Source organism: Cynocephalus volans, chromosome 2 (assembly GCF_027409185.1).
Source record: "Cynocephalus volans isolate mCynVol1 chromosome 2, mCynVol1.pri, whole genome shotgun sequence".
Taxonomy (NCBI): domain Eukaryota; kingdom Metazoa; phylum Chordata; class Mammalia; order Dermoptera; family Cynocephalidae; genus Cynocephalus; species Cynocephalus volans.
Window position 1 is genome coordinate 48,020,298 of NC_084461.1, and position 26,296 is coordinate 48,046,593.

Consider the following 26,296-nt stretch of genomic DNA (forward strand, 5'->3'; position numbering starts at 1 on the left):
ACACCTGGGAATCATTTTGGATTTCTTCTTCCCGACATATAATGTATTAAATCTATTTGCTCTGCTTCCAAGATCTCCCAAATATGTGCATTTCTATTCCACTGCCACTAGACTTGTCCAAGCCACTGTCTTTTTTCACTTGAACTACTGTGGTAGCTGCCTACCTTTCTTGCTGTACCATTTGTGCTGTGGTTCATTATTTACAGAGCAGAATGATCCTTTAAAAATGGTGATCATCAGATTGTGTGACTTTCTGCTTAAAATCCTCTAATGTTTTTCCATTAGACCTAAAAATAACATGCACACGCGATAGCCTGCAAAAATGTGCATTGTTTGTCCCTTCCCTTCTTGGGAAACTTACTTACTGTTTCAAGTGGCCCATTGGCCTTTGGCCTTCTTCGTCTTCCTTGAACACACCAGGCATTTTCCTTCCTGTCTTAGGGCCTTTATATTTGTTCCTGTTTCCTTTGTTCTTCCCTTGTTAGCTCAATTTTATATCAAACATTACCTTCTCTACAAGGTTTTATCTTATGTATTTATTTTTGGTGGCTGGCAGGTTCAGGGATCTGCATATGTTACCTTCCTGGAGAGACTTTCTCTAACCATTCTGTATAAATTGGGCAACTCTTTTCCTATATCCTTTGATTTCTCTTTTTTATATGATCCTGTTTCATTCAAAACACAGTCTGTAGTTATTTTGTTTACTCTCTGTGGCCCATCTTTATCACATAAACTCTGAGGTCAGGGACCTTGTCTCATTTGTTTACTGTTGTATTCTCAGTGCAGTTATTTGCACAGTGAAAGAATTAACATCTTAGATAATTTAGTCTTACTGTTTATTTTTTTCATTTCAAGTGGGGTATGTGCATTTGGTATTTTTATAGAGCTACTATACCTGGAGACCAGGTGAAATTTGTTGTCAGGGGATTGTTTATAGCTGAATTGATTTGTTGTTAGATCATTTAGAAGCTGTTTTATCTGCTGAGACTCAAGTAATTTGTTACATGAGCTTCTGGTCTGTTTGCTAAATTCAAGGCTGGTTTGGGGTTTGCTATTAGTTTTCTGAAGGTGTTGCCTGATGAAGAGTTCACTACTATGGTCCTTTAAGGCTTTAAAAATTTTCCCCCAGTTTTGAACCATTGAATCAGAGGGATTGAAACCTGGGTAAGTTGTCATCTCAGGTTAAAAAAAAAATGTCTTTAGGTTTCAAGGAGTGACTTTTAAATACATGGATGAGCAGCATTTTAGACTCATTTTCAGAAATCAGGAAGGCCATGATGATTCATTTATACTAAATAGTGTCTTTGAGGAGGAAACGAGAGGAAACTAGTGTAGATTTATGCCCACAGAGCTTTAATTAATTTTGGTATTAGAAAATTTCTGTGTGATCTTTTGGTTCTGTGTAAGAAAAGCATGTTACAGATCCCTTATTTACTAAAGCTTATTTACTAAAGCTGTAGAAGGATGCTAAACTTGAGGCTATTACAGTGAGTATCGTCAGGTGAGTGAACAAATTTTTTTTGGAACACTAGCTAGGTTGAAAACTTCTTGAAAAATGGATTCACCTGATACAAGATGTCTTAAGGACTTTACCTGTGCAAACTAGGTACCTTCATTTTTTCCCTTTAACCCGACTGGTAGTTTCAGATCTTTCATGTGAATTATTCTTTAGTCTTTTTTCCACTAAAATGAGTTCCTTTTATAGCGACAATGTGGGAATGGTAAAAAGTGAGTGAAAACATTTTCATCTTAGTCCAATTTAATTAGGACCTTCTGCGTACATAGTCTGTGGATGGAGTTGGCTAAATTAGTGGAAGCCAAATTATGACTGCAGTGGCAGGTCAGAGTACACATCTTTTACCATCTAGGTGATTGAGACTTGTATTTTTTATCGTTTGGTATTATAGCTCAGGACAGTGCCTGACAGATAAGACTAAAACTTAAATCCAAAATTTAAGGAATTAATTATATACCTGTTATTAAGGCTAACATTTTGTATTAGGTAAGGTCTCTACCTAATGTATCTCGGATTATTTATAATATGTACTGGAGTACTTCAAAAAGTGTGTGGAAAAATAGAATTAGAAGATAATATAAAACTTTCCATGAAGTTTTTGAAGTACCCTCATATTAAGCATGTATATTATTTTTTTTTCTAATACAAGGTAGTAGCTTGATGTCTACCCTGCTTTACGGTCTTTTTACTTAACAAAATATCTTGGAAGATTATTCCATATTAATACATGTAAAGCTGCTTCATTCTTTTTACTGACTTGCATAGTAGTCTGTTTAATGAGATCTCTATTGATGTACGTTAAGTTTTTTCTTTTTTTGCTGTTATGAACAATTCTAGTGAACATTCTTGTAAATATGGGGTAAATTCCAATAAGTGAATTTCTCAGCATAGTTTTGAATGATATATCAAATTACTCTCCATAGAGGTATACCAACTTAACATTCTTAGCACTAATGGGGTGTCATACTGTTTTCTTTGGTATTTTGCGATTTTCTTTTTGAATGAGAATAAAAAGTTTCCATGTATAAGTCCTTTTCTGTGAACTTGATCCTTTGCCTATTTTTCTATTGAGTTTTTTTTTCTTGTTGATTTGTAGGAACATTTTAAGTATGAAAGAAAGTCAGCCCTTTTTATGTGCTATGTATGATGAATACTTTTCCCGCAGTGTATTGTTTCCTTTGACCTTGGTTTTGGTGAATTTTGTGATATAGATTGCTTTTTGTGTTTATGCATATATAGCTGAATATGTAAGTATATTTTTATCACTTCTGGGTTTTGTGTCATACTTATATTTTCCTCCCCCTTTTTGATATAAAAGTTTTCTTTAGTTTTTTACCTAGTGATTTGCTTTTATTTTTCGCCGTTAGATCTTTGACCCATTTGATGATAATTTTGAGTAAGTTTTGAGGTTAGGAGACTTGTCCCAACTTTCTCACATACTAAATTTTGTCTTTGGCTGTGGACTTCCTGTTCTCATCCACTGATATTTCTAATCAAGTAGTAATGCTATGCTGTGTGAATCACTGTTGTTTTAAAACTGAGTCGTGTTAAATAAAAGGGTGTTAAAAAAAAAAAAACATTTACTGTGAAATTAAGGAAACTAATTCTTAATGTTTTATTTAATAAATGATTTTATACTTCTAGAAAGTTGATTAGCTTTTGACATGCATATTCTAAAGCCCATTATTTTGTTGTAAATAGTTAGAAAAGTTACATTTTAAAAAATGAATTCTATACCCTACTGTAGATGAAGACAGGAATAAGACACAATTGTATTTCAAGCTCATTAGGAACTAGCTGTGACACTGTGGACACAACCTTTAAGCCAGAGGTTTTTATTTATTTGTAAAATGGGGATCAAAATACTTGTTTCTTGTGAAGTTGAATAGCGATATGTAAAATGCCAGTATCTGCACATAGGTTCTCAGTAAGTATTCCCTTTCCCTTCTGTATGATGTTTACTTTTGTCAGCAGTTTTTCATCTCCACCTCTTTCAGTTTTCAAAGTCAAAATTTCTGCTGTTCTTTGCTAATACTCCAGATGTGGAGTTTCAGCACAAAGTGACCAGTTATGGAATTAATTTGATATCAAATTGATAGAGTAGTCTGGTGGATTTCACATTTTGGTAATTTCAGGATAAGCATTTATGTTAGTTTTCTGTTGCTTGTAATACCTGAAATTGGGTAATTCATAAAGAAAAGGAGTTTATTTCTTACAATTTTGGAGGCTAGGAAGTACAAGGTCGAGGTGATCGTATCTGGTAAGGGCCTTCTTCTTGCTGGGGACTCTGCAGAGTGCTGAGATGGCTCAGGGTATCACATGGTGAGAGGGCAAGAGCATGTTAAGCAGCTCACTTTCTTTGCTTATAAAGCCACCGGTCAACTCTCATGATAACCTATCAGTTAGCCTGTTCATTTATGAATTGATTAATCCATTCCTGAGGGTATAGCCCTCAAGAGCCAATCACCTATCAGAGGCCTCACCTTTGAAATACCATAGTCGGGTTTTCTGCCCTCTTTTTGTCCCTTCCATTTCCCGCCCCCCTCCTTCCACCTTCTTAATCCTGTTACAATGGGGATCAAACTTCAAGATGAGTTTTGGGGGGGGGACATTCAAACCATAGCTGCATTACCTTTGTTTTCCACCTATTTTGTGTTGTCTTATACCATATCATGGCAAATAACAGCTATCAAGCAAACTTGCCTTCATAGTGCCAAAAAGACTAGGATTTTAAAAAATTGTCATAATAATTTAAAAAAAATAGTAATTTATATAGTAGTTTACAGTTTACAAGACTTTTTTACTTGTTATCTCATACTTTATTTGAGGAGAAGTCTTAATTTCCATACTCAGCCTGGGAACTGTCTAGGTTACAGAAGTCCTATGGGCATCCTGTTGCTTGAAGGTGAGTAGGTCTCCCAATGATTGGAGCAATTGTAAGGAAAAGTAACTTAAAATTTTTTGCTTTGATTTAAAAGTTTTTTTGCTTGATGCAATCTTCATATTTTTTCTTCATTTGTAGGAGGGTGCTTTCTTTTCTGTCTAAAACTTGATCTTTATCCTTGCAGTTGTGAAAAATGCATTTGTTTTGCTGGTTATTTCTTGCATTACTTGTTTCCTCTGTGTTCATAGTATGTTGCCCCCCTCCCCCGCAGCTGGCTGGCTTGGGGATTCAAACCCTTGACCTTAATGTTATCAAAACCAAGGCCCCCTTTCCTGTTGCCCGCTTTCCATAAAACATTTGATGATTATTAGCTCGTATTTAAGAATGAGACAATAAAAAGCTATTTGGGAGTTTTGGGTTTGTGAGCATTGCTTACTGAATGGCTGTTATGTTGTAGGATCATGAAAAGCCAAAAATCTTTGTGGTGCCAGTGCCCATGTTGACCCCTTATTTACATTTTTGAAAGAATCTATCTTTGTTTATTCTGATGTAGTTGTTATGCTTGTATGTTCATATTCATGTAGACTATTAGGCATTCATACTTTTCAGTTACTTTTCTTCTTTTTAATCTCATGCCCCATTCTGCCCTCTTTTGTATTTGCAGTACCCACAGTTTCACAGTCCTGAATCATTTCAGCATTCTATGGAGCAGATTAACTTTCTACATCTATTCTAGGCCTTGGGTCCCATTGTCATTTAATCAGTTACAATGTGTCCATTTACTTTATTCCAAAAATTTCATGAAGTGCCCATGACCTTTTTTTTTTCAATTTTCACAGTTTTATTCTTTTATTATTCTTTAATTCCTTTATTCTTCTTATTTTTTAAAAATAGGATCTTTGAGGTCAGGATGTCATCATGAACTGCAGATGTTGTATTTGTAATGTATACCAATGAAGAGAATAGACACATTTAGTATCTTGTAGATCATAGAGAATATTTTTTTATTTTCCTTATGACAGTGATCTTCATAGTTTTCTGTAGTTCTTTATGAATATTTGTTAATAATTATTTGACTCTCAGTACTCCAAATGTCAGCTGCTTCACATTTTATTTTTTATGCAGTTAGTTATAAGTCTATATATATTTAGCCTGGCTTTGCAGTTGAAATATTTTTATACTTAAGGTATTTGTTTCTTTAGGTAATGGGCATCTGTATTAGTCTGTTTTTGTGTTGCTATAACAGAAATACCTGAGACTGGGTAATGTATAAAGATTGAGGTTTATTTGGCTAACTACGATTCTGGGACAGCTGCATCTGGCATGGGCCTAAGGCTGCTTCTACTCATGGCAGAAAGTGGCAGGCAGCCGGTGGGTACAAGCAGATCACATGGCAAGAGGAAGCAAGAGAGAGAGTGGAAGTGCCCAGGGTCTTTTAAATAACCAGCTCTTGTGGGAACTAGTAGAGTGAGATCTCATTAAGGTCCCCCCTTCCCCTGGGAGAGCATTAATCCATTTATGAGGGATCCACCTCCATGACTCAGTCAGTTTCCAACACTGCCACATTGGGGATCACATTTCCACATGAGTTTTGGAGGGGATAACACATCCAAACTCCATCAGCATCTGTTAAACAATTTTACTATATCTCTAGATGATGAATTAGAATTTAATGTAAATTAATTATGATTTGGATTCTACCCAATAAATATTTTTCAAACAAAAGGAAAGAGCAAATTTACAAGGGTGGTGGGGGAACATAATAAAATTCTTTTTTGTGGTCTTTCTGAATACTATATCAATTCTAGAATATATATATTGTTTCTATAAAACATAAAATACCCATTGTTTATAATAGTATTCACTATGAAGTAAAGTACATAAAGTATTTCACTGTGTAGTAAAACTCGTGATATTGCTGTTTTGTAGATACAACAAAAGTTAGTTGTGTCAATATTTACTGGATTTCAGACTCTTTTTATGGTTTATTGTTTTGTATCACTGGAGTTAAAACTAGGGCTAGATATTGAGATATACAGACATTGAGGAATGAACAGAGCCTGGGAAGGAGTAGCCCTATGTAGGGATGCAGGGACAACCAGTTATGTGGTGTGTTGGGTTAGCCCTGGGAAGGAAAGTGGCAATAGCTGTCAAATATTGTTTAGCAGATTGAGTGTGAGTGATACGAGAATTTAAGGGTGACTTTCCCCTTCCCCCCATTCATTTTACATATTTCTAACAGATTTATTTTCTGAAAGCACATTTCCAGACATGTAATCGCAGCTTTCACACTTGTGCTTCATTTTGTGCTATTCAAGATCCTCTAGGTACTGTCCCCAAAGTACTTTCTCTACTTGAATTTAGAAATACCTGGAATATATTTGAAAGAAAGTGAGCTGAGAAGCCGGTACCAGTCAAGCTTTATTAAAGGAAAAGAATCTGCCGGGCTGCGCTGAAAGGCGGGTGGGGGGGGAACTCGGGGCTGCCCTGAAAATGGAGGGCAGCACCAGGTGTGGGTGGTAGAGCTTATATAGTGCCAAGGGCTGGCTGATATAATCAGGGAGGGGCATTATGCTAATGTGGGTCAGGGTGGAGAACTGCGTCCTTGTGGAAGCAAAAGGGGCTCCTATTTAAGTCAGAAGGCTTCTTCTTCTTCTAAAGGGAAGGGGGGAGGGGCTTGGTGCTGGAGTGGAAGACGAGCCGGCAGCTATTTTGTGCTCATTGTGTGCACAATGGTGCGCCGGTCACATCCAAAATCCATCAATATTAAATGGTGTTTGGTTGACTTATTTATTACTGGTTTGACAGGATGAGAGTTTAGTAACTAGACCTATTAGTTTTAGATATATTGGTAATAGAATGGTTTCACACTAGAATGGAAGCTCCTGGGCTGGCTGGTTAGCTCAGTTGGTTACAGTGTGGTGATACACCAAGGTCCAGGGTTTGATCCCTGTACTGGCCAGCCGCCAGAAAAAAAAAAAGGAAGTTCCTAATCGTTATTTTTAGAGGGCTTTTCAAAAAATATGAATATTCCTTCCTTTTTTTCCACGCTCACCCTCCCCTCCTTCCTTTTAAAATCTAAACGCAAAGAGTCCTTTTTGTTTTGTCTTGTCCTGACCTGTTCTTTTCTTCTTTTCTCGTCTCTTCCCTTCAAGTTTTAGAATTGTTACTGGTCTAAGCATGGGTGCAGGCAGGGAGAAACGGTGATAAATTCTATTTACTTTTTGTATCAGTGCTTAGAAAGGTGATTTTATTTTCTGCTTAAATGAAATATAAAGTATTACACTTTTGTGCTTTGGGCTAAATACTAAAGTTTGAAAATATGTTATAACAAAGTGTACCTTTGTTTATTTATTTTTTTCCGTGACCGGCGCTCAGCCAGGGAGTGCACCGGTCATTCTTATATAGGATCCGAACCCGCGCCGCGCTGCTAGCGCAGCACGCTACCGAGTGCGCCACGGGCTCAGCCCACAAAGTGTACCTTTGTATCTTAAGAGAGGGTACATTAGCAGCTCCTTGGTAATTACTGATTCTAGTGTATAAACCCTGTTTTTTAAAAAAGTTGAATTTTACATCGTACAAGGTAATTGTCAGTTGTCCAATATAGTTCTTTTTTTTAGAAATTTTTTAAGTAAAGCACTCTTATCAAGCAACCAAGATAGTTCTTTTTAGTCATACCATAGCTGTATAAACTTCTACTTATTTTTGTATGTGTTGATATCCCAGTTAGAAATAAGCTTTTAAATAGTATAGCTGCGCTTTCTCCTACAAGTGGTTAAAGAAACCGATAGGGTAAACGGTACCTCTTGATGCAGTGTTATTTTACTTGGTGGTAAGTAACTTAAAGAATTTTAGATATTAAGACATATGTTGGGCATGGGGATTGGAAGGGAAGAGAAATGTTATATTAATGGAGACAAAACTATGCTGTCTACTCTAAATGAATCATTGTGCAGTATGTGCATGTATTGAAGCAACATACTGTAGCCCACAAATACATGCAAGCAAATGTTAAAAAAAAAATGGATATATTGTACAATGCAGAAATTTCATAAATTTGTAAAACAGGACTTAAAGACAAATTATTTTGGTTACTTTCTGAAAAAAAATTTTGGGGAGGAGACAAAATGGGTTTGTTAACTTTGAATAATTTCTGTGGGAAAGATTGAGAGAGTCTGGTAGAGAAAAAGCATGGCTTTTTAGGCAGAAGGAGGTGGGTTCACATTCTGCAGCATATTTTATTGGCTGTGTCGCTTAAATTACTTTAGTCTTGTAATTCTGCTTTTTTATTTAAGTTGATCCCAGCGTCTTTCGCTGTCTCTCTGTATATTTGCTGCTACTGCCACCATGTTGTTCGAAGTTAAAAGGCCCCACTCCCCCAAGCGCCTCCCCACAGCAGTCAGGCAGCCCCAGTTATGCACAGTCATGTGCTCTGGTGCTGCAGCCTGACCCCCGACTCAGCATGTATTTTTAAGGCATGTCTGTTTACTTCATTTGAGCCCTTATAATGTTGACACTTTTGGTAATTATTTCAGAGAAAAAATAATTGGTTATACCTACAACTTTTCTGAAATGACTTGGGACACTTGTTTTACAGTTTTTTTTAACTGTATTAGCTTGTTAGCTGTTAGAGGCAGAACTGCCCTCTTGAGCCTTGTATCTTCCAGCTCTTAGCCCATATTGCTTATACTTGCTGTTCAGTTGGTTTGAATTAAATTTTATCCGAATTATAGTCCATATTGTTTGCAGTGTAATTCTAAATTAAAATTTACCTTTACCAGTCCTTAAAAAAGGATCCCATAGGCTAACTTAAAAATAAATTTCAGGAGTGACTTTGCGTGCTTCAGTTTTGTGAGGGGAGAGAAGCTCAGTAAGTAGAAATTTGTTTACTTTATAGAATAAGGCTCTCTCTTTTTTGTGTCAAGTGAATCTTATATGAAAATTAAGTCAGTTCATTATAAGTTTTGAAGTTCTTCAGTTATGTTTTGTGTATTGCATCTTTACTGTGTCTCAAAATTGGGAATTAAAAGCATCCTGTATCCAGAATGTAATGCTTTTTTCTCCTTAAATCTTTCTCTTTTGGGGGAGATGACCACACATACATTTATGTATGTGCATATACCTATATAAATGTATAGCAGTTTTTATATGTGGCAATTTAACAAATATAACAATTTTTATAATATTCCTCTTCTATTTTTTATGATTTTTTTTCATGTAAGTAAAGCATAGAAAGATATTGACAACTTAGCAGGTAAATTGAGGAGGATAGGGGTCTTAACAAAATTCCAAGTAAAAACATTCTAATGGTATTTTTTTAAGGTTGAAATTTCTAGTACCCTAGGTTTCTTGTGAAATTGACTAATGCTGTTTTATATTACAGATAGTCTGATCTATGAGGGTACTCAAAAAGTTCATGGAAAATAGAAGTAAATGATAATTAAAAAATTTCCATGAACTTTTTGAAGACTCCTTGTATATGTAAGCACAGAGTTTTGATAGCAAGACAAGACATTGGAGACTTTGTTTTATGACATGACCAAAACGATAGAAAATAGACAAGCAATAGAATTTGTTTTGCTACCTTTAGGAGCCATGTTCTTTAGTGTAGGGTTTTTTTCTTTTTTGAAATTAGAGTATTCATTGTCCTTTTCTAATGATCCTAGCTCTTAGTGTTTGCTTAGAAACAGATATCTAGGCTCTATTTAAGTCTCACTGAATCAGAATCTACAGGGGAGGGGTAAGGAAAGTTTGGAAATCACTTAGCACTCAGTAGATGGCTACTAAATATTAATAAAAATTTATTAATTGTAGTAAGACAGTGAAGCAAACAAAATTCATGTAATAAAATGTCAAAGTATAGTTTTCAAAAGTAAAAAACGTGACTCAAATTACTGACGATGTTCGCTTTGATCTGTTAAAATTAGGGTGGTGAAAAAAGTTAAGGTGGTATTTGCCTGGCTGTTTCACTGCAAAACTGTGAAATAAGTTTTTTTTTTTTTTGGAGGTACTTAGAAGTTGTATAAGTAACCTGTTCCTCAAACTTTTTCATTTGTTTATTTCCATCTGGATTCATGGCTTTAATTTTATTTGAGGGGTTATAATATAGTACTCATTAATTACTTTTCTTGAAGTAAAAGTCACATAGCATAAAGTTAACCACTTAAAGTATACAATTCATTGACAGCACATTCTCAGTGTTGTGAAACCACCACCTCTATCAAGTTCCAGAAGGTTTGCATCATCCCAAGAGAAAACCCTGTATCCATTAAGCAGTCACTTCCCATTCCACCCTCCCCCAAATCCCTGGCAACCTCCAGTATGCTTTTTGTCTCTGAATTTACCTGTTATAGATATTTTATTTAACTGGAATGATACAATATGTGATCTCTTGTATCTGGTTTCTTTCATTTAGCATGTTTTTGAGGTCATACTCAGCATGTATCAGTACTTTTGTGGTTAACATCCCATATGTATGTAAATACCACATTTTGTTTATTCATTTGTCTGTTAGTGCACGTTTGGGATGTTTCCACCTTTGGCTATTGTGAATAGTGTTGCTAAGAACATGTGGGTGTACAAGCATTTGAGTACCTCTTTTTAATTCTTTTGATGATATTGCCAAGTCATATGGTAATTATATATATAACATTTTCAGGTATTGCCAACTGTTTTCCACAGCGGTTGCAGCATTTTACCTTCACACCAACAATGTACAGGGGTTCAAGTTGCTCCACATTTTCGCCAACCATTGTTATTTTCCATTTTTATTTTTTGATTATAGCCACCCTAGTGGGTGTGAAGTAGTATCTTATTGTGGTTTTTTATTTGCATTTCCCCAGTGACCAATGATATTTAGTGTGTTTGTGCTTTTTGGGAGAAATATCTATTCAAGTCCTTGGCGCTTTTTTATTTTTTATTTTATTTTATTTTATTTTCTGTCTTTTTCGTGACCGGTACTCATCCAGTGAGTGCACCGGCCATTCCTATATAGGATCCGAACCCGCGGCGGGAGCGCCGCCCTCTCCCGAGTGCGCCACGGGCTCGGCCCATTTGGCGCTTTTTTAAATTGGGCCATTTGTCTTTTTGTTGTCGAGTTCTAAAAGTTCTTTATATGTTCTGGATACTAGACCTTATCATGTATTTTCTGCCATTTTGTCAGTTGTCAGTTCACTCTGTAGACCCTTTCTAGATAATGTTCTTGGCACAGACGTTTTTAATTTTCATGAAGTCCAGTTTCTTTCTTTTGGGGGTGGAGGGTGGGTTGCTGGCCAGTAAGGGGATCGGAAACTTTGGCCTTGGGACGTTCTGTCTTCTATGGTTACTTGTGGTTGTGGTGTCGCATATAAAAATCTGCTGCCAAATCCATGGTCATAAAGCTTTATACCTATGTTTTTTTCGTAAGAGTTTTATAGTTTTAGCTTTTATATTTAGTCTTTGATCTATTTTGAGTTTATTTTTATATATAGTGTAAATTGGGGTCTAATGCAATTCCAGCTGTCCCAGTACCATTTGTTGAAAGACAATTCTCTATTATCTTAACATTCTTGTTGAAAATCAGTTGGCCATAGGGGTGTGGGTTTATATCTGGATGCTCAGTTCTATTCCATTGGTTTATATATCTCTCTTTATGCTAGTACTACCATGTTTTATCACTGTAGCTTTGGAGTAAGTTTTGAAACAAAGAAGTGTGAGTCCTGTAATTTAGTTTTTCCTTTTCAATATTGTTTTGGATATTAAGGGCCCCTTGTAGTTCCAAGTGAATTTGAGAATGGCCTTTTCTATTTCTGCAAGAAAGACTGTTGGACTTTTTATAGGAATTATGTTGAATCTCTAGGTCACATTGGGTATTGTTGCTATCTTAATATGTTAAATTTCTCAGTCCTTGAACACAGGATGTCTGTTATCTATTGAGGTCTTTTAAAATTCCTTTCCGCAGTGTTTTAGAGTTTTTAGTGTACAAGTCTTGCACCTTGCTTGGTTAAATTTATCCATGAGTTTTCTTTTATACGCTATTGTGGATGAAATTTTTAAAAAATTTCCTTTTCAAATTGTTATTGCTAGTGTATACATTAACAACTGAGTTTGTGTGTTGATCCTGTATCCTGCTGTGTTGCTGAATTTGTTTATTAGCTTTAATAGTTTTTTATGTGTGGACGTTTTAGAATTTCTATATATAAGATCATGTCATCCGTGAATAGGAATAATTTTACTCTTTCCTTTCCAATTTAGATACTTCTAATTTCTTTTCTTGCCTAATTGCTCTCGCTATAACTTCCAATATTGTGTTGAATAGAGGTGGCAAAAGCAGGCATCCTTGTCTTGTTCCTGATAGTAGGGCGGGGGAAACTTTCAGTCATTCACTATTAAGTATAGTGGGTTGTGGATTTTTCATAGATGCTTTTGAGCAAGTTCCCTTTTATTCTTAATTTATTGGGTGTTTTTATAATGAAAGGGTGTTGGGTTTGTTGAATGCTTTTTCTGCATCAAGGTGATAATGTATTTTTCTTTAATGTGTGGTGTGTTATTGATTGATTTTTGTATGTTGAACCACCCTTGCATTCAAAGGATAAATACCACTTTAAATGTTGTTTAGATTTTTAAATATGTTACTAGATTTGGTTTGCCTAGTATTTTGTTGAGGATTTTTGCATATATATTCATAAGTAATATTGATCCGTAGTTTTCTTGTGATGTGTGTGTCTGGCTTTGGTCTCTGTGTAATACTGGCCTCATAGATTGAGTTCCCTTCTCTTCTACTTTTTGGAGGGATTTGAGAAGGTTTATGTTAATGCTTCTTTAAATGATTAATAATGCTATTAATAATGCTATTAACCAGTGAAGCTATCTGTTTCTGGGTTTTTCTTTGTTGGGAGGTATCTCTGTACTTGTTACAAGTTTGTTCATATTTTCTCTTTCTTCTGAAGTCCATTTTGGTAGTTTGGTGTTTCTAAGAATTTGTGCATTTCATCTAGATTATTTATTTTATTGGTATACATTTGGTTCTGTGAGGTCAGTAGTAATGTTCCACCTTTCATTCTTGAATTTAGTAATTTGAGTCTTCACCCCTTTTTTTCCCTTGATCAGTCTAGTTAAAAGTGTGTCAATTTTGTTATGCTCACAGAGTCAACTTTTGGTTTCATTAGTTTTTCCCTTTTCCTATTCTGTATTTCATTTACTTTGCTATACTTATTACTAATTTCCTTCTCACTGGCCTTTTCTTTTTCTAGTTTCCTAGTGTAAAGTTAGGGTATCAATTTGAGATCTTTTTTAATATAGGCATTTTCAGTTATAAATTTCCCCGTAAGTACTGCTTTTGCTGCTTCCCATAAGTTTTGGTAAGTTGTGTGTTCATTTTCATTAATCTCAAAATATTTTTCTGGTTTCTCTTGTGTTCTTCTTTGAACTATTGGCTGTTTAAGTGTGTTGTTTAATTTACACATATTTGTGAATTTTCCAGATTTCTGTTTATGATTTATTTTTTCATTTCATTGTGATTGGAGTAAATACTTGAATGATTTCAATCTTTTAAAATTTATTGAGATTTGTTTTTGTGGCCTAACATATGGTTTGTCCTGGAGAATATTACATATGCTCTTGAGAAAAATGTCTTGTGCTTTTTTGGTGTTTTTGGGAAACTATGTATACACATACACACATATTACAGAAACATTTATTTTTATGATGTATGTGAACATTAGCATCTTAATATATTATTATTAATTAATATTAATTTGTGACCACAAATTAATCTTACACAAATGCAGCATCATAGTGTTCACTCTAGGTTTCCCCCTTTCCATTATTAGTAACTGTCTTCTTTTACAGTACGAAACTTAGTTTTTGTTATTCTTTGTTTACTTACTTGATCGATTTCCCTGTATACAACCAATTTTCTATTGTTGTTGCTACCGCCTACCCCTCATGGACACCCTCATCTCCCTTCTTAGGGTCTGATTGCCAATTCTAGCCGACTCTTCCCCCACACGTGGATTCCTTCTTCGTTCTTCTTAGGCTCAATACTCCATCCCTGGCTGTTCCTCTGTGTGGATGCCCTTCCTAACCCTGCTTTGGCTCTAGCAAACTGCTGGGCCACTCCCATGTGTTGACACTCTCTCACCCCTACTCTGGCTCTAATGCCTTTCTTGTTCCTGTGGCTCCTTTGCTCTGCCCCATGTAATGGCTTTAGGCCTGGGTTGGGAAGAGGAAGACTGAAATTTTTAATGAAATCTATTATGCCAAACAAGGCTTATACTAAATGGGGTATTATTCTACAGGTTTCTCTCTAAAGGGAACCAAGGATAAATTTGAGTAGTTGTTTTCTCTGGTTCTTGCCCTCTTAATTGGAGGAGTGTTAGCTCTTTGGCTAAATGTTTGAGAAGCTTAAATTATTTTGAAAGGTTGTGTGTGTGTGTATATATAGATGGTCTATTAGTAATGGGTAGTTGTCTTCTTATGACTTCAGCAGTTTTCAGGTTGAAATGTGTAAGGTAAGTAGTAGTTATTTCAGTTTCTTTTTTTGTGTGTGTGTGGCTGGCTGGTATGGGGATCTAAACCCTTGACCTTGGTGTTTATCAGCACCATGCTCTAACCAAATGAGCTAACCAGCCAACTGTTTCAGTTTTAATGAGAAGAAACTGAGACTGGTGTTAACTTGTTAAGGTCATCTAGCTTAGTACAGGCTAAGAGCTAAGATTTGAATCCCAGGAGTCTGCAGCCTCTGTTATTTTTTAAATTCTATACCCTGTAGTTAGAATTTTTTAGGTATTCATTGATTTTGGGTGTTCTTGATGGGCTTTGTGGTTTTTAAATCTACTTTTAGGGCCAGCCCGTGGCTCACTCTGGAGAGTGTGGTGCTGATAACACCAAGGCCACGGGTTCGGATCCTATATAGGGATGGCCGGTTGGCTCACTAGCTGAGCGTGGTGTTGACAACGCCAAGCCAAGGGTTGAGATCCCTTTACCGGTCATCTTTAAATTAAAAAAAAAAAAAAAAAAATCTGCTTTTACCATCTGAAATATAAAGAATTATAAAGACATTAAGTCCAATGTTCATTCTGATGGAATCAATTTGAATAAATTTTTCTTTGAAAATGTGGCACAAACTTGGTGGGTTCAAAAGTGAAACATTACAGAAAAAAAGAAAATCTTCATCTTTTTGTGTACTTTTTTTCGAAAGTGTATTTTCAGTCTGAAGAGTATTTTGAACTTGTATGTATATATATTTTTAAGTCAGGCATGTACACTTAAAGATGTACAGAATTTAGGTTAGGCTTTTTTTTCAGAACCAGCTGAGGAAATTTTTATTGTTGATGGATTTCATCCACTGATTCATGAATAAGTTGTAAATTGGGTCAGAGATGAAAAAATTAGGGTTTTCATGCTGGCAGTATTTATAAGTGTTAACTCTTGTGTCCACATCGGACTTTCAGACCTTATAATGGTATCTGTAAGAAAATTTGTCTTTTTTTTTTTGTAGTAGTCTTCTGTATGTACCAGTTGATACATGTGTAAAGGAACTATATAAACATTTTTATTTCATTTCTAATGATGCTGTTTGTATTAGTTTGCTAGCGCTGCCATAAAATTCTGTAGATTGGTGGCTTACACAACAGAAATTTATTTTCTCCCAATTTTGGAGGCCAGAAGTTCAAGATCAGGTTGTCAGCAGATGATTGGTTGCCTCTGCAACCTTTCTCATGGCTTGCAGATGCTGCCCTCTTGCTGCCTCTTCATATGGTGTTTTTTTCTGTGCAGGCGTGCCTCCTGTCTCTTACTGTGTACAAATTTCCTCCTCTTATATAAGGACACAGTCTGAATTGAATAGGACCCTCCCTAACGGCCTCATTTTAAGTTAATCACTACTTTAAAGAGCTTATCTCTAAATACCATTACATTCTGAGGTATGGTATGGGGGGTTATGACTTCAACATGAGAATTTTAGGGGGTACACAGTTCAGCCCATAACCTATTACACAGGGAAAGGAAGATGAAATGAACATTAGATGGCACAAAGCACAGGTAAAAGAAAACGAACAGAGTGGAACTTTTGGCACTTTTTTTTTTGGTGACTGGTATGATCCGAACCCTTGACCTTGGTGTTATAACACTGCACTGTAACCACCTGAGCTAATGAGCCAGCCCTGTAATTTTTAATTTGCCTTTATACACTTGCTGTAAATATCATAGTAATTAGCTAGTCTTGCTCTTTACCTTTTTTCAGAACATGAGTTAACTTCTGCTGTTAGCTATTCGTGTTGTGTATGCTTTAAGAACTAGGTTTAAATTAAAATTCATAAAGACATTGCAAAATTGCATAGCTGATTTTAGTGGTTTGCTGCCAGGAATAATTTTTAGTATATAATTTTTTACTAAACTTCTTTTGTATGATACCTTGTTTAAGATGAAGCTTTAAAATTTTTGGTTATTTTTAGGTTCGGTGGAGTTTCTTGCTAATTTTTTATTTGATACAAGCTTTAAAAACAATTTTTCATTTCCATTGAGTTACTGAAATTATATTTTTTGAGAGTTTCTGAGAAAAAGTTGTTGGAAAAGTATATATCATAAAATACAGCTTAGTACTGTGCTTCATGTTAAAAGAGGTGATATAAAATTCCTTCATAAATTCTGAAACTCTGTCATTATTTCATAAGACTTCAAAATGTAATGCAAGTAGAAATAGAACTCAGAGTGCCTGAATTTTTGTGATGTAATATAGTTCAGTTAGGTATACTTTTAAAACAAAACTTGTATTTTGTTTCATGAGTGTTTTATTGGACTTCATCTTAGGTTTTTAAAATTGTATCAAGGTTTTTCTCCCTCCAGCCCCATAGAAGCATTTAACAGTTAAACATTTCCATTTCTGTTGTGAGTTAACGAATGTTTTTTTGTTTGTTTGTTTTTTGTTTTAATGTCTGTTTACTCTTAACCTTTTAAAAAAAGTAGACCAATACAGTATGGGATAGTAGAATTAGAATAAATCTTTAACATCCTGAGACTCTTTATGTATGTATGTATGTATTCTAGGAAATTGGTGTGGCTTTAAAAAATTGTGCCTTAGCATTTCCATTAGAAAGAAAAATTTTGAAAGTATAAGATAAACAGTGATACTAATTATTTCATTATTTAAAATTTTGCTTTGAGATTATGTAATTGTAAATATAAAACGTTTGTTGTTAGTAAACTTAGATATTTTGATGTTTAGAAAATTTGATTTAGGGCTAGTTAGCTCAGTTGGTTAGAACACTGTGTTATACCACTAATGTCAAGGGGGGGGACAGAAGAAAATTTGATTTAGGAAGACTGACTGCTATTCTAAGCTCTCCATTGAAATGAAAACAGTTGTCTAGTTGACTTCTGCTTCATTTTTAAAAAATTACGAATTGACTGTGTTTAGATTGGTCTGGCAACTTGGAACTTTTATTGATGCAATTCAGACAAGCTCTGGAAGAATTAAAATCAGTATGTCGTTTCTAAAATATTTAAGATTTCATTGTGATGGTTTGTAATTACAAGAAAAAACCTTTTTATTGTGGAAGTTTAAAACATATGTATAAGTAGAGAGTATTTAAATGAGGGTACTTCAGAAAGTTAGTGTAAAAAAAAAAAACACTAACTAAAAGATAATACATATCTTTTCATGAACTTTTTTTTTTTTTTTTTAAAAGATGACCGGTAAGGGGATCTTAACCCTTGACTTGGTGTTGTCAGCACCACGCTCAGCCAGTGAGCGAACCGGCCATCTGTATATGGGATCCGAACCCAGGGCCTTGGTGTTATCAGCACCGCACTCTCCCGAGTGAGCCACGGGCCGGCCCTTCATGAACTTTTTGAAGACCCTCATGCATTTCTTGTGCTAACATATAGTCAGTGTTTACAAACGTAGACAATCTTGTTTCAGTTATACCCCCACCCAGCATTCCCTGGTTTATTTAAAAACAAAGTCCAGATGTATAAATTCAATTGTAAAGACTTTAGTGTGTGTTTTTTCTTTTAAAACATAATAACCACTATACCATTATCACATCTAAAATGATTATTAGGTCCTTAATGCCTTTCAATATCCAGCTCATGTTCAAATTTCTGGTTGTTTCATAATTCTCTTTTTTTAAGAGTAGGTTTGTTCAGTCAAGTAAGGATCTGTACAAGGTCCACAACGTTGTATTTGATCGATCTGCCTATTAAAAGCCATTTATTTGTAACCAGATCATTTGACCTTTAAAGTATCCTATGATGTGGATTTGGTGGAATACTTCTCCCATATGGCCTTTAATTTTTCTCTGTCTTGAATTTCCTGCAAATTGGTAGGTAGATTTCAAATTCCATTTGGGTTGGGGTCAAGAATACATCATAGATGGTACTGTGTGCTTCATGTTGCATCACATCAGGAGACACGTGATGTTTAGATGTCTGTTTCTGATCTTTAAAAGTAAGCTTTATTAAAGTGTATTTTAGTTACAAAGAAATTCGCCAGTTTTAAGAATACAATTTGATGAATTTTGACAAATACGTACAGTTGTATAACCATCACCCCAATCCAGGTAATACTCCATTATCCAAAAAATTCCCTCTTGCCCCTTGCAGTCACCGCCCCCCCCAATGATCTACTTTCTATCACTATAGTTTTGCCTTTTCTAGATTTTCATTACAAATAGAATCTTAACATAGTAAGATCATTTTAATTTAAAGGCGGTATAGCAGAAGAAAATAATTTTAGCCAGGAGCTACACAAGTCTAATTCCTTCCATTTGTATATGACAGGGACTTGCCATGAGGTGTTGAAGCCTTGTTTCACTGACTTGGAGAGACTGGACCTAAATGGCGCAGCATGACTTTGCTCCAGCCTGGCTTAATTTTCCTACTCCACCATCATCAACAAAGGTACTCTTTTCTGCATCTCTCTTTTTGGTTTTTTTTTTTGTCTGCCTCTTTCATGTTCTACACAAATGTAATCAAAACGAAGACTTCATGTCTTTGTAGAGAAGTACATTTATATTACCCAAGTTATTTCATATTTAACTTTTTGGCCGTATTAGTTAAAAAGTCAGTTTTCAATATACCCATCAACACACTAAACCATTTACTTCAAAATTGTCTTTTGTAGTAATCAAAGTTCCACGTATTTTAATTTATACCAGTCAGTTACATTGAACATTACGTATGCATCTTACCTTTTTCTATACTGTTTTTTTTTTTTTACTACCTTATATTGATTTCCTTTTTAAGTAATAATGATACCTAACACATGGTGTACTTCAGTTTTTAAACTGCTTTGCCAAATATTATCTAAATTGAACATAATTCCATGAATGTCGTGGTTTAGAATTATTCTTAGTCCTTATGTACTCATTTTAAATACTGATCTACTTTATCCACAGAGAGAAAATGGAATGATTAGGGTGTGCACAGTTATCCTGGGATGAAGGTGGTTTTATCAGGGCTGTCTTTGACTTGTCTTTTTCCCTAATCTCTGTAAAGCTGTCAGCTTCATTTGATATTACACCCATCTGTTAGGCTCCATTAATTGGCTGTTGATTACTCTATTGTTCTTAATAATGCCTGGGGCTTAAAGTTTTCTGTGCTCTGATCCAGTTTAATTAGGACTGGGGTGGTTTTTGAAGTCCATCTTTGGAGGTTTGTTCTGAACCCAGTAGGGCTCTCAACTATCTCTGCCTGGTTGTCTCTGAACTAGCTGGCCTATGGTTTAGCTTATTGCTCTTCAGTGAGAGGAGCTACCAGCCTTCTCTTGTTTTTTCATCACCAAGGTCTCCATTGTTTCTGAGATCATCCTTAGGCTTGAACTTTCTTCCTAGGCTCAGTTTCAACACCCTGTGCAAAGTCTCTGAGCTACTACTACAGGCACTGGTTGGGGCAGTAGCTTGTGGTCTTTTCAGTTTGCCTCTCAGTGTATAACGTCTACCCTTTTAAGTAGCTGTAGCAGGGGCAACTGGGGCCTCAGTATTCTTGGCCTGATGAAGCTGGGGTAGAGCTTTCATCCTGTGAGTGGGGGATGGGCAGAGGATTTCTCGACTACACTCACCAGGAACTTACCTTCTTCAATTGGGAGTTAGAGGGGATGAAAAATGCTGGCAGCTTGTCCCTCCCAGTGAGCTGTCACCCTATTTTAGGAGCTGAGAGAGGAGGGAGCCCTGTCTTTTTGGTCACATCTGACCAGAGTGGATGAGAAGGGTAGTGGGTTGTGGCTTAAGAAGTTCTAGTAGTTCTAACAAGCACAAATGGTGAAATCTATTTAAAAAATAAGCAGATAAGTATTTAAAGTCTCTGAAAGTAGTCTTAAGACAACATAGCAAATGAAGAAAATCTACTAAAACTTGGTAAGAATTTCTATACTATTCTTCTGATAACCTGTTTTAACCTTTTCCTTGTAGGTATTATTTTTTAAGAAATTCGAGATTTTTGGGCCGGCCCGTGGCTCACTCGGGAGAGTGTGGTGCTGATAACACCAAGGCCACGGGTTCGGATCCCATATAGGGATGGCCGGTTTGCTCACTGGCTGAGCGTGGTGCTGACAACACCAAGTCAAGGGTTGAGATCCCCTTACCGGTCATCTTTTAAAAAAAAAAAAAAGAAATTCGAGATTTTTGAAGTCTTTCCATATATTTGGAACTTTTTCTACATAAATAAGTATTTGGCACATGACTAAAATTTCAGGAGTAATGTGAACTTTGCGACAGTGTTACATATCAGGACTAACTTAAGAAATGTTCTTTTTACTTCAAAATAAAAATAGAATAATTTGTACAGATATATGTACAAGCATCCAAGACTTGTAAGGTATCGAAATTATTTTCAAGAAGTGCTAAGAAGAAAGTTCTCCAAGCAGAGTGCTAGAAATGGGCTTTTTTGTTAGATTATATGCCACTTATGATTCCTTTTAACCAGTAGTCTGATTGTAAATGGAAAATACCAGTATTTTTCTTGTTATAAAAGCCATAATACAATATTCTTTGATTAGTTTACCTTGTGGGGAACTTTTGATGGGTCTTTCTTCCAGCTTTGTCTGATGTGCAGATGTAAAACAACTGTAGGTGGACATAGATGCAATTGTCTAAATATTTGCCTCTAAATAATGAAATTAGAGGAGAAAGAGTCCATATAATTAAAAATTTAACCCTTTATTTCCAGAAAAAGTAAATTCTTATCTTTCTCATAACAGTTAATTTCTTATCACTTTAGAGATTTTTTTCACAGTAATTTATACATTGGGTTTAGTCAAGCAATGTTCATTGTAAGTAAATAGTAAATTCTATAGGTATTTTGACTTTTCTAGACTTATATAAGCCTTGTGTAAAAAGGAAAAAAAAAAAACCCGTTTTTCATCTACTCTCAATACTGATTACTTCTCAGACCAGATATGTGTGGGGTTCCCTCCTATACACCAAGGAATTCTTCAGCAGACACCAACTGGGCATCCTGTAATTCACTTCAGTTTTGATGTCGTCAACCTGGAATTAGTGTCGGATCCCACAGGTTGAAGGCTCAGTTCAACAAGACTCTCCCCACTTCACATGCCAATAGCAAGTCCAGACCACTCATACGTCTGACCCGACTGGCTACAAACTAGGATCCTTGTGACCCCCTCCTTTTATTTGACTAATGCTAGGATGGCTCAAAGAACTCAGGGGAAACATTTATGTTTCCCAGTTTATTATAAAGGATACAGATGAACGAATGGATAGGCTGAGGTATGGGTGTGTGTATGGAGCTTCCATGCCCTCTCAGGGCACACCACCCACCCCGCACCTTCGTGTGTTCACCAACCCAGAAGCTCATCAAAACTAGTTTTCCAGGAGTTTTTGTAGAGCCTGATCTTCAGCCCCTTTACTCCCACCCTCTCCCTGAGGTTGGCGGGTGGGGCTTAAAGTTCCAACCCTCTAATTATTTGGTCTTTCTAGTGACTTGCCTCATCCTAAGTAGCCTCTTTAGCATAAACTCAGGAGTTATCCTAGGAGCTCATTATAAATAATAAAAGAGACACTTCTTTCACTCAGGAAATTCCAGGGGTTTTTGGAGCTCTATGACAGGAATATGGACAAAGACCAAATATAATTTGCAGAGACTCATCCTAATTACATGCTCTACAGTGCTTTATTACTACATTGTTTTCTACAATGCTCTATACTTAAAATTACTCTAAAGGTACTATATTAAATCTAAGGAGTCATTTATTGTAAGATGCCCTTTTTATGTTCTACTTTGGAAGAAAGAAAAACATTGTCAGTTAAACTAGTGTGCATACATTTTAAAAGCAATCTCAATTTCAGAAATGATAAAATGTAGAAAACACTTTCGTAGTAACTTGAGAACTTGGAATTAGTTAGAATCAATCCACCTGGCCTAAGAGCTGTCTTCCATTTTCTTTTTTCCGTAGTGCAAAGGAGTCAAGAGAGGGCTTGATCATCTCTTTGTCTATTAAGCTCCACCAAGCTGAGACATTTATCTCGGATTTTCAGGCATATAGGCAGTTCTTGTAAAATAGTTTATTAAAGTCAGCTCTTATGGGAACAGTTTTATAATTCGGAAATTTGTTCCCTGATAAGGACTTACCAGGTCTGTTAAATAAAAATTATAGGAGGCCGTGGTTTTGGACTGATTTCCTGCACTAGGTCCCAAAAGACTAGGCTAAAAGTCAAAATGGAGCCACCCCTGCTAAGTTCCACATCACTGGATCTAAACTAAGTTGTGGCCTGAACTTCCAAGAAATCATGAGAGAGAGACGACAGCCAATTTTCCAAATAGGCCAAATTAAATCTTCAATAGGCATGGTAATAAAGTTCTCTCTGCTTTAATCCTTAACACAAAAAGCATAGCCTGAAGTAACCTGATGTTAAGTAATCAGTTACTTTACTATTATTGTCTCCCTGTCCCCATCTTACAAGGAAAGTAACTTTGAAATGACCAATTCACTTTTTGTTCTTTGTTTCTGTTTTCTTCAGCTTTTCTGTCTATAAAACCAACCTCCTCTGCTCAGCTCATTGGAAAACTTGCCTGATTCTAGAATCTCAGTAAAGCCAATTGAGGTTTTTAACTAAATTTGTTGTAAATTTATCCTTTGACAGTTCATAATAAGTTGAAAAAGATGCATTGAAATGACGAAACTCTCCTAGACAATAGAATTTTAGAGTTTGAGGGTGTATTTTAGCAGTTGTCTAAACTTACCTCTTTATTTTTTATACATATGGATTTTTTAACCGCTTTGCCTGTTTTCACCTAGCTAATTAGAGTAAGCCTGGACTAGAATCCAGGACACATTTGCTATTCTTTGCTCTTTCATAGGGCTCATTTTGGAATTCTGTAAAATGATTAAAAATTCCATTTCAAGGGTCGGCCCATGGCTCACTTGGGAGAGTGTGCTGATAACACCAAGGCCATGGGTTCGGATCCCTATATAGGGATGGCTGGTTAGCTCACTTGGGAGAGCATGGTGCTGACAAACACCAAGTCAAGGGTTAAGATCCCCTTACTGGTCACCTTAAAAAAAAAAAAAAAATCCATTTCATAGACTATAAAAAGGGACTATAAAAAATTGTGTGAGAGTGGAGACTTCTACTGATTAAACCACTGAAAATATTTGTTATGCTCTGTTTGCCTCTTTCCCCTTCATGTAGGCCTCTGGAATTTGCTCCCTTGTTTTTTTTCTTCCCAGGTTGGCCTCATCTACCTTTTATAGTGGGTTTATTTTTTTCCAGGCCTATTTCAGAGCCTGGAATTGTAAGGGTTTCATGCTTTCCTCCTTATTTCCTTTTCCTCATTTGTCATCGTGATGATTTTGGTTCCGAGAATTTGGAACTGCCTACTCTAAATTCTTCTAATTGAAGATTACCTCCAGAAATTTGAACTCTCCACTAGCAGTATTTGACATTTTTTCTTTACCCAAAGTAGTTTTGACAAATACACTCCTTCTAGCGATGCTTCTTGTATTATATCTTCTCTCTGCCTTATCCCTTCATCTCTCAAAATCACTATTCATTGATTCCCATTTGTAATTAATCTCTGTAATTAATCTTGTTCTCAGCCAGAGACTCTTGTTTGCCCACATTTCTGTTTTATTTATTCAGGACAAGATTAAAAGGAAAGAAATATGAGCATTCTCCATTTCAATTTAATGGCTGTCATTCATTTTTTTGTTTGGAAAGATATGAAGACTTGAAATGTAGAAATGTTTTCAGAACTGTACTTCGGTAGTTTTCTGAGATATGTAGAATTTTAGCCCCATCATGTGGTGAAATTTTAAACTGCATGTGGCTGATTAAATTTCTGTGGTTTAGGGTAGTGGCTTTTGAACTACTGATTGCTACTCATAGTGAGAAGTAAAATTTACATAATGTGTTTGTATGCCCATAGGTATAACTAAAACAAAAGTTTCATATACCTATGGAACACTAATATTTTATTTCCTTTTTTTTGACCCCCTTTATGTGTTAGCCCACCATTGAACACTAACATTTTCTTTTGTAGTCTTGTTCTTTTTTATTCCATTAATAGGTCCTGTCCTGCAATTTGAAAAGTAACATTTTTATTATTGAAGGAGTACTGAATGGAAGTAGTTAAAGATAGTGAAAAATTTAGATAACTAGACAATTCCTTTTCTTCTAAATGCTTCTCATTCCTATCATTTTACCCTAGGAAGGGTAATAAAATAATCCCTGAAAACAGACTGCTGTATCTTTTCATAGCAGTAATTCTTTGAACAAAGAAGGAAGATCTTAGGAGTATGGTATTAAAAGGGTAGACGAGTGGTAAGAAATAGAAACAGAAAGTAGTGGAATTTTTTTTAAGCAGAACAAAACCATGAAATTTCACTACAGCAAATACATTTTCATATTTGTGCTCAATATTCTGTAGTTATTTCTACAGCAATATAGAGTTTAACATTAGTACTTTATTGATTCTTTTATAGTATTTAAAAAACAGTGATCATTAATACTGCGCCTAAACTTATTTTTGACATGTAAGCAATGTCAGCTTGCATGGAAAATATGTGCTATTTATACTTTTAGGCTAAGAGGATTAGAAAATTCAATCAGCCTGGTAGTTGAGTTCATTGAAAGCTCTATGTAGAAGAAGTTTACTTTGTAGGGTTTTTGTTTTGGCAACTGGGCTGGCTGATAAGGAGATCTGAACCCTTGACCTTGGTGTTATCAGTAACATGTTCTCACAGTTGAGCTAACTGGCCAGTCTGTAGTTGGTTTTTTGTTGTTGTTGTTGTTAATTGTTTATTCTGGTAATCTGGGTGTCAGAGAAAATTTCTTACAGAAACTATTTTTAAAAGATGGTCTCTGCTTTGCTCACTGTAATAGTTAATGTTTTTTGAGTTATTACTTTATACGAAAGTAACGAAAAAAATCTTACATGGTAGGCACTCTTTTCTCCCTGTTCACACATGAGGGAACTGAGGTTGAGAGAGATTGTTATTTGCCCCAGAGTACTAGAGAATAGAAACCCATATGTGCCTGCCTTTAAAATTCATCAGTTTAATAACTTTCTTTTCTTTATTATTAGGCAGTAGACTAAGTTTTAGAAGTGAAAAGCCAGGATGCATTTATGCATGCACATGATTGTATTTTTATCCTGGTTTTCATAAACAGATGAAATTGCTATTTTTTCCCCCTCTACTTCAAGGATGGCATCTCCAGTATATCTCTCTGTAGTTACTCCTAGGGAATTTCTTTTCAGTGGCTACATAATGTTTTATTGAATTAATCTACATGGATAATATAATTAGCTACCTATTAATGGACTAAGCTGCAGAGGTATCTAGATATCTCTTGAATGTATTTGTAGGGTTAATTCCTGGCGGTAGAATTGCTGTGTCAGAAGGTTTGTACTTTTTGGTAGATAATGTCTAATTGCTCTCCAGAAAATTTGTACCAGTT

General features: G+C 35.6%; 1 protein-coding gene across 3 annotated transcripts in view; it reads left to right on the forward strand.

The window, feature by feature from the left end:
• GPBP1 (GC-rich promoter binding protein 1) overlaps nt 1-26,296 on the forward strand; it is an 82,457-nt gene that overhangs the window by 12,647 nt on the left and 43,514 nt on the right. For all 3 annotated transcript variants that reach the window (XM_063086895.1, XM_063086894.1, XM_063086896.1), the window contains exon 3: nt 19,161-19,280. In XM_063086895.1, coding sequence (XP_062942965.1) covers nt 19,218-19,280 — 63 coding nt within the window. In that variant the 5' untranslated portion in view covers nt 19,161-19,217. The remainder of the gene's footprint in view (nt 1-19,160; nt 19,281-26,296) is intronic.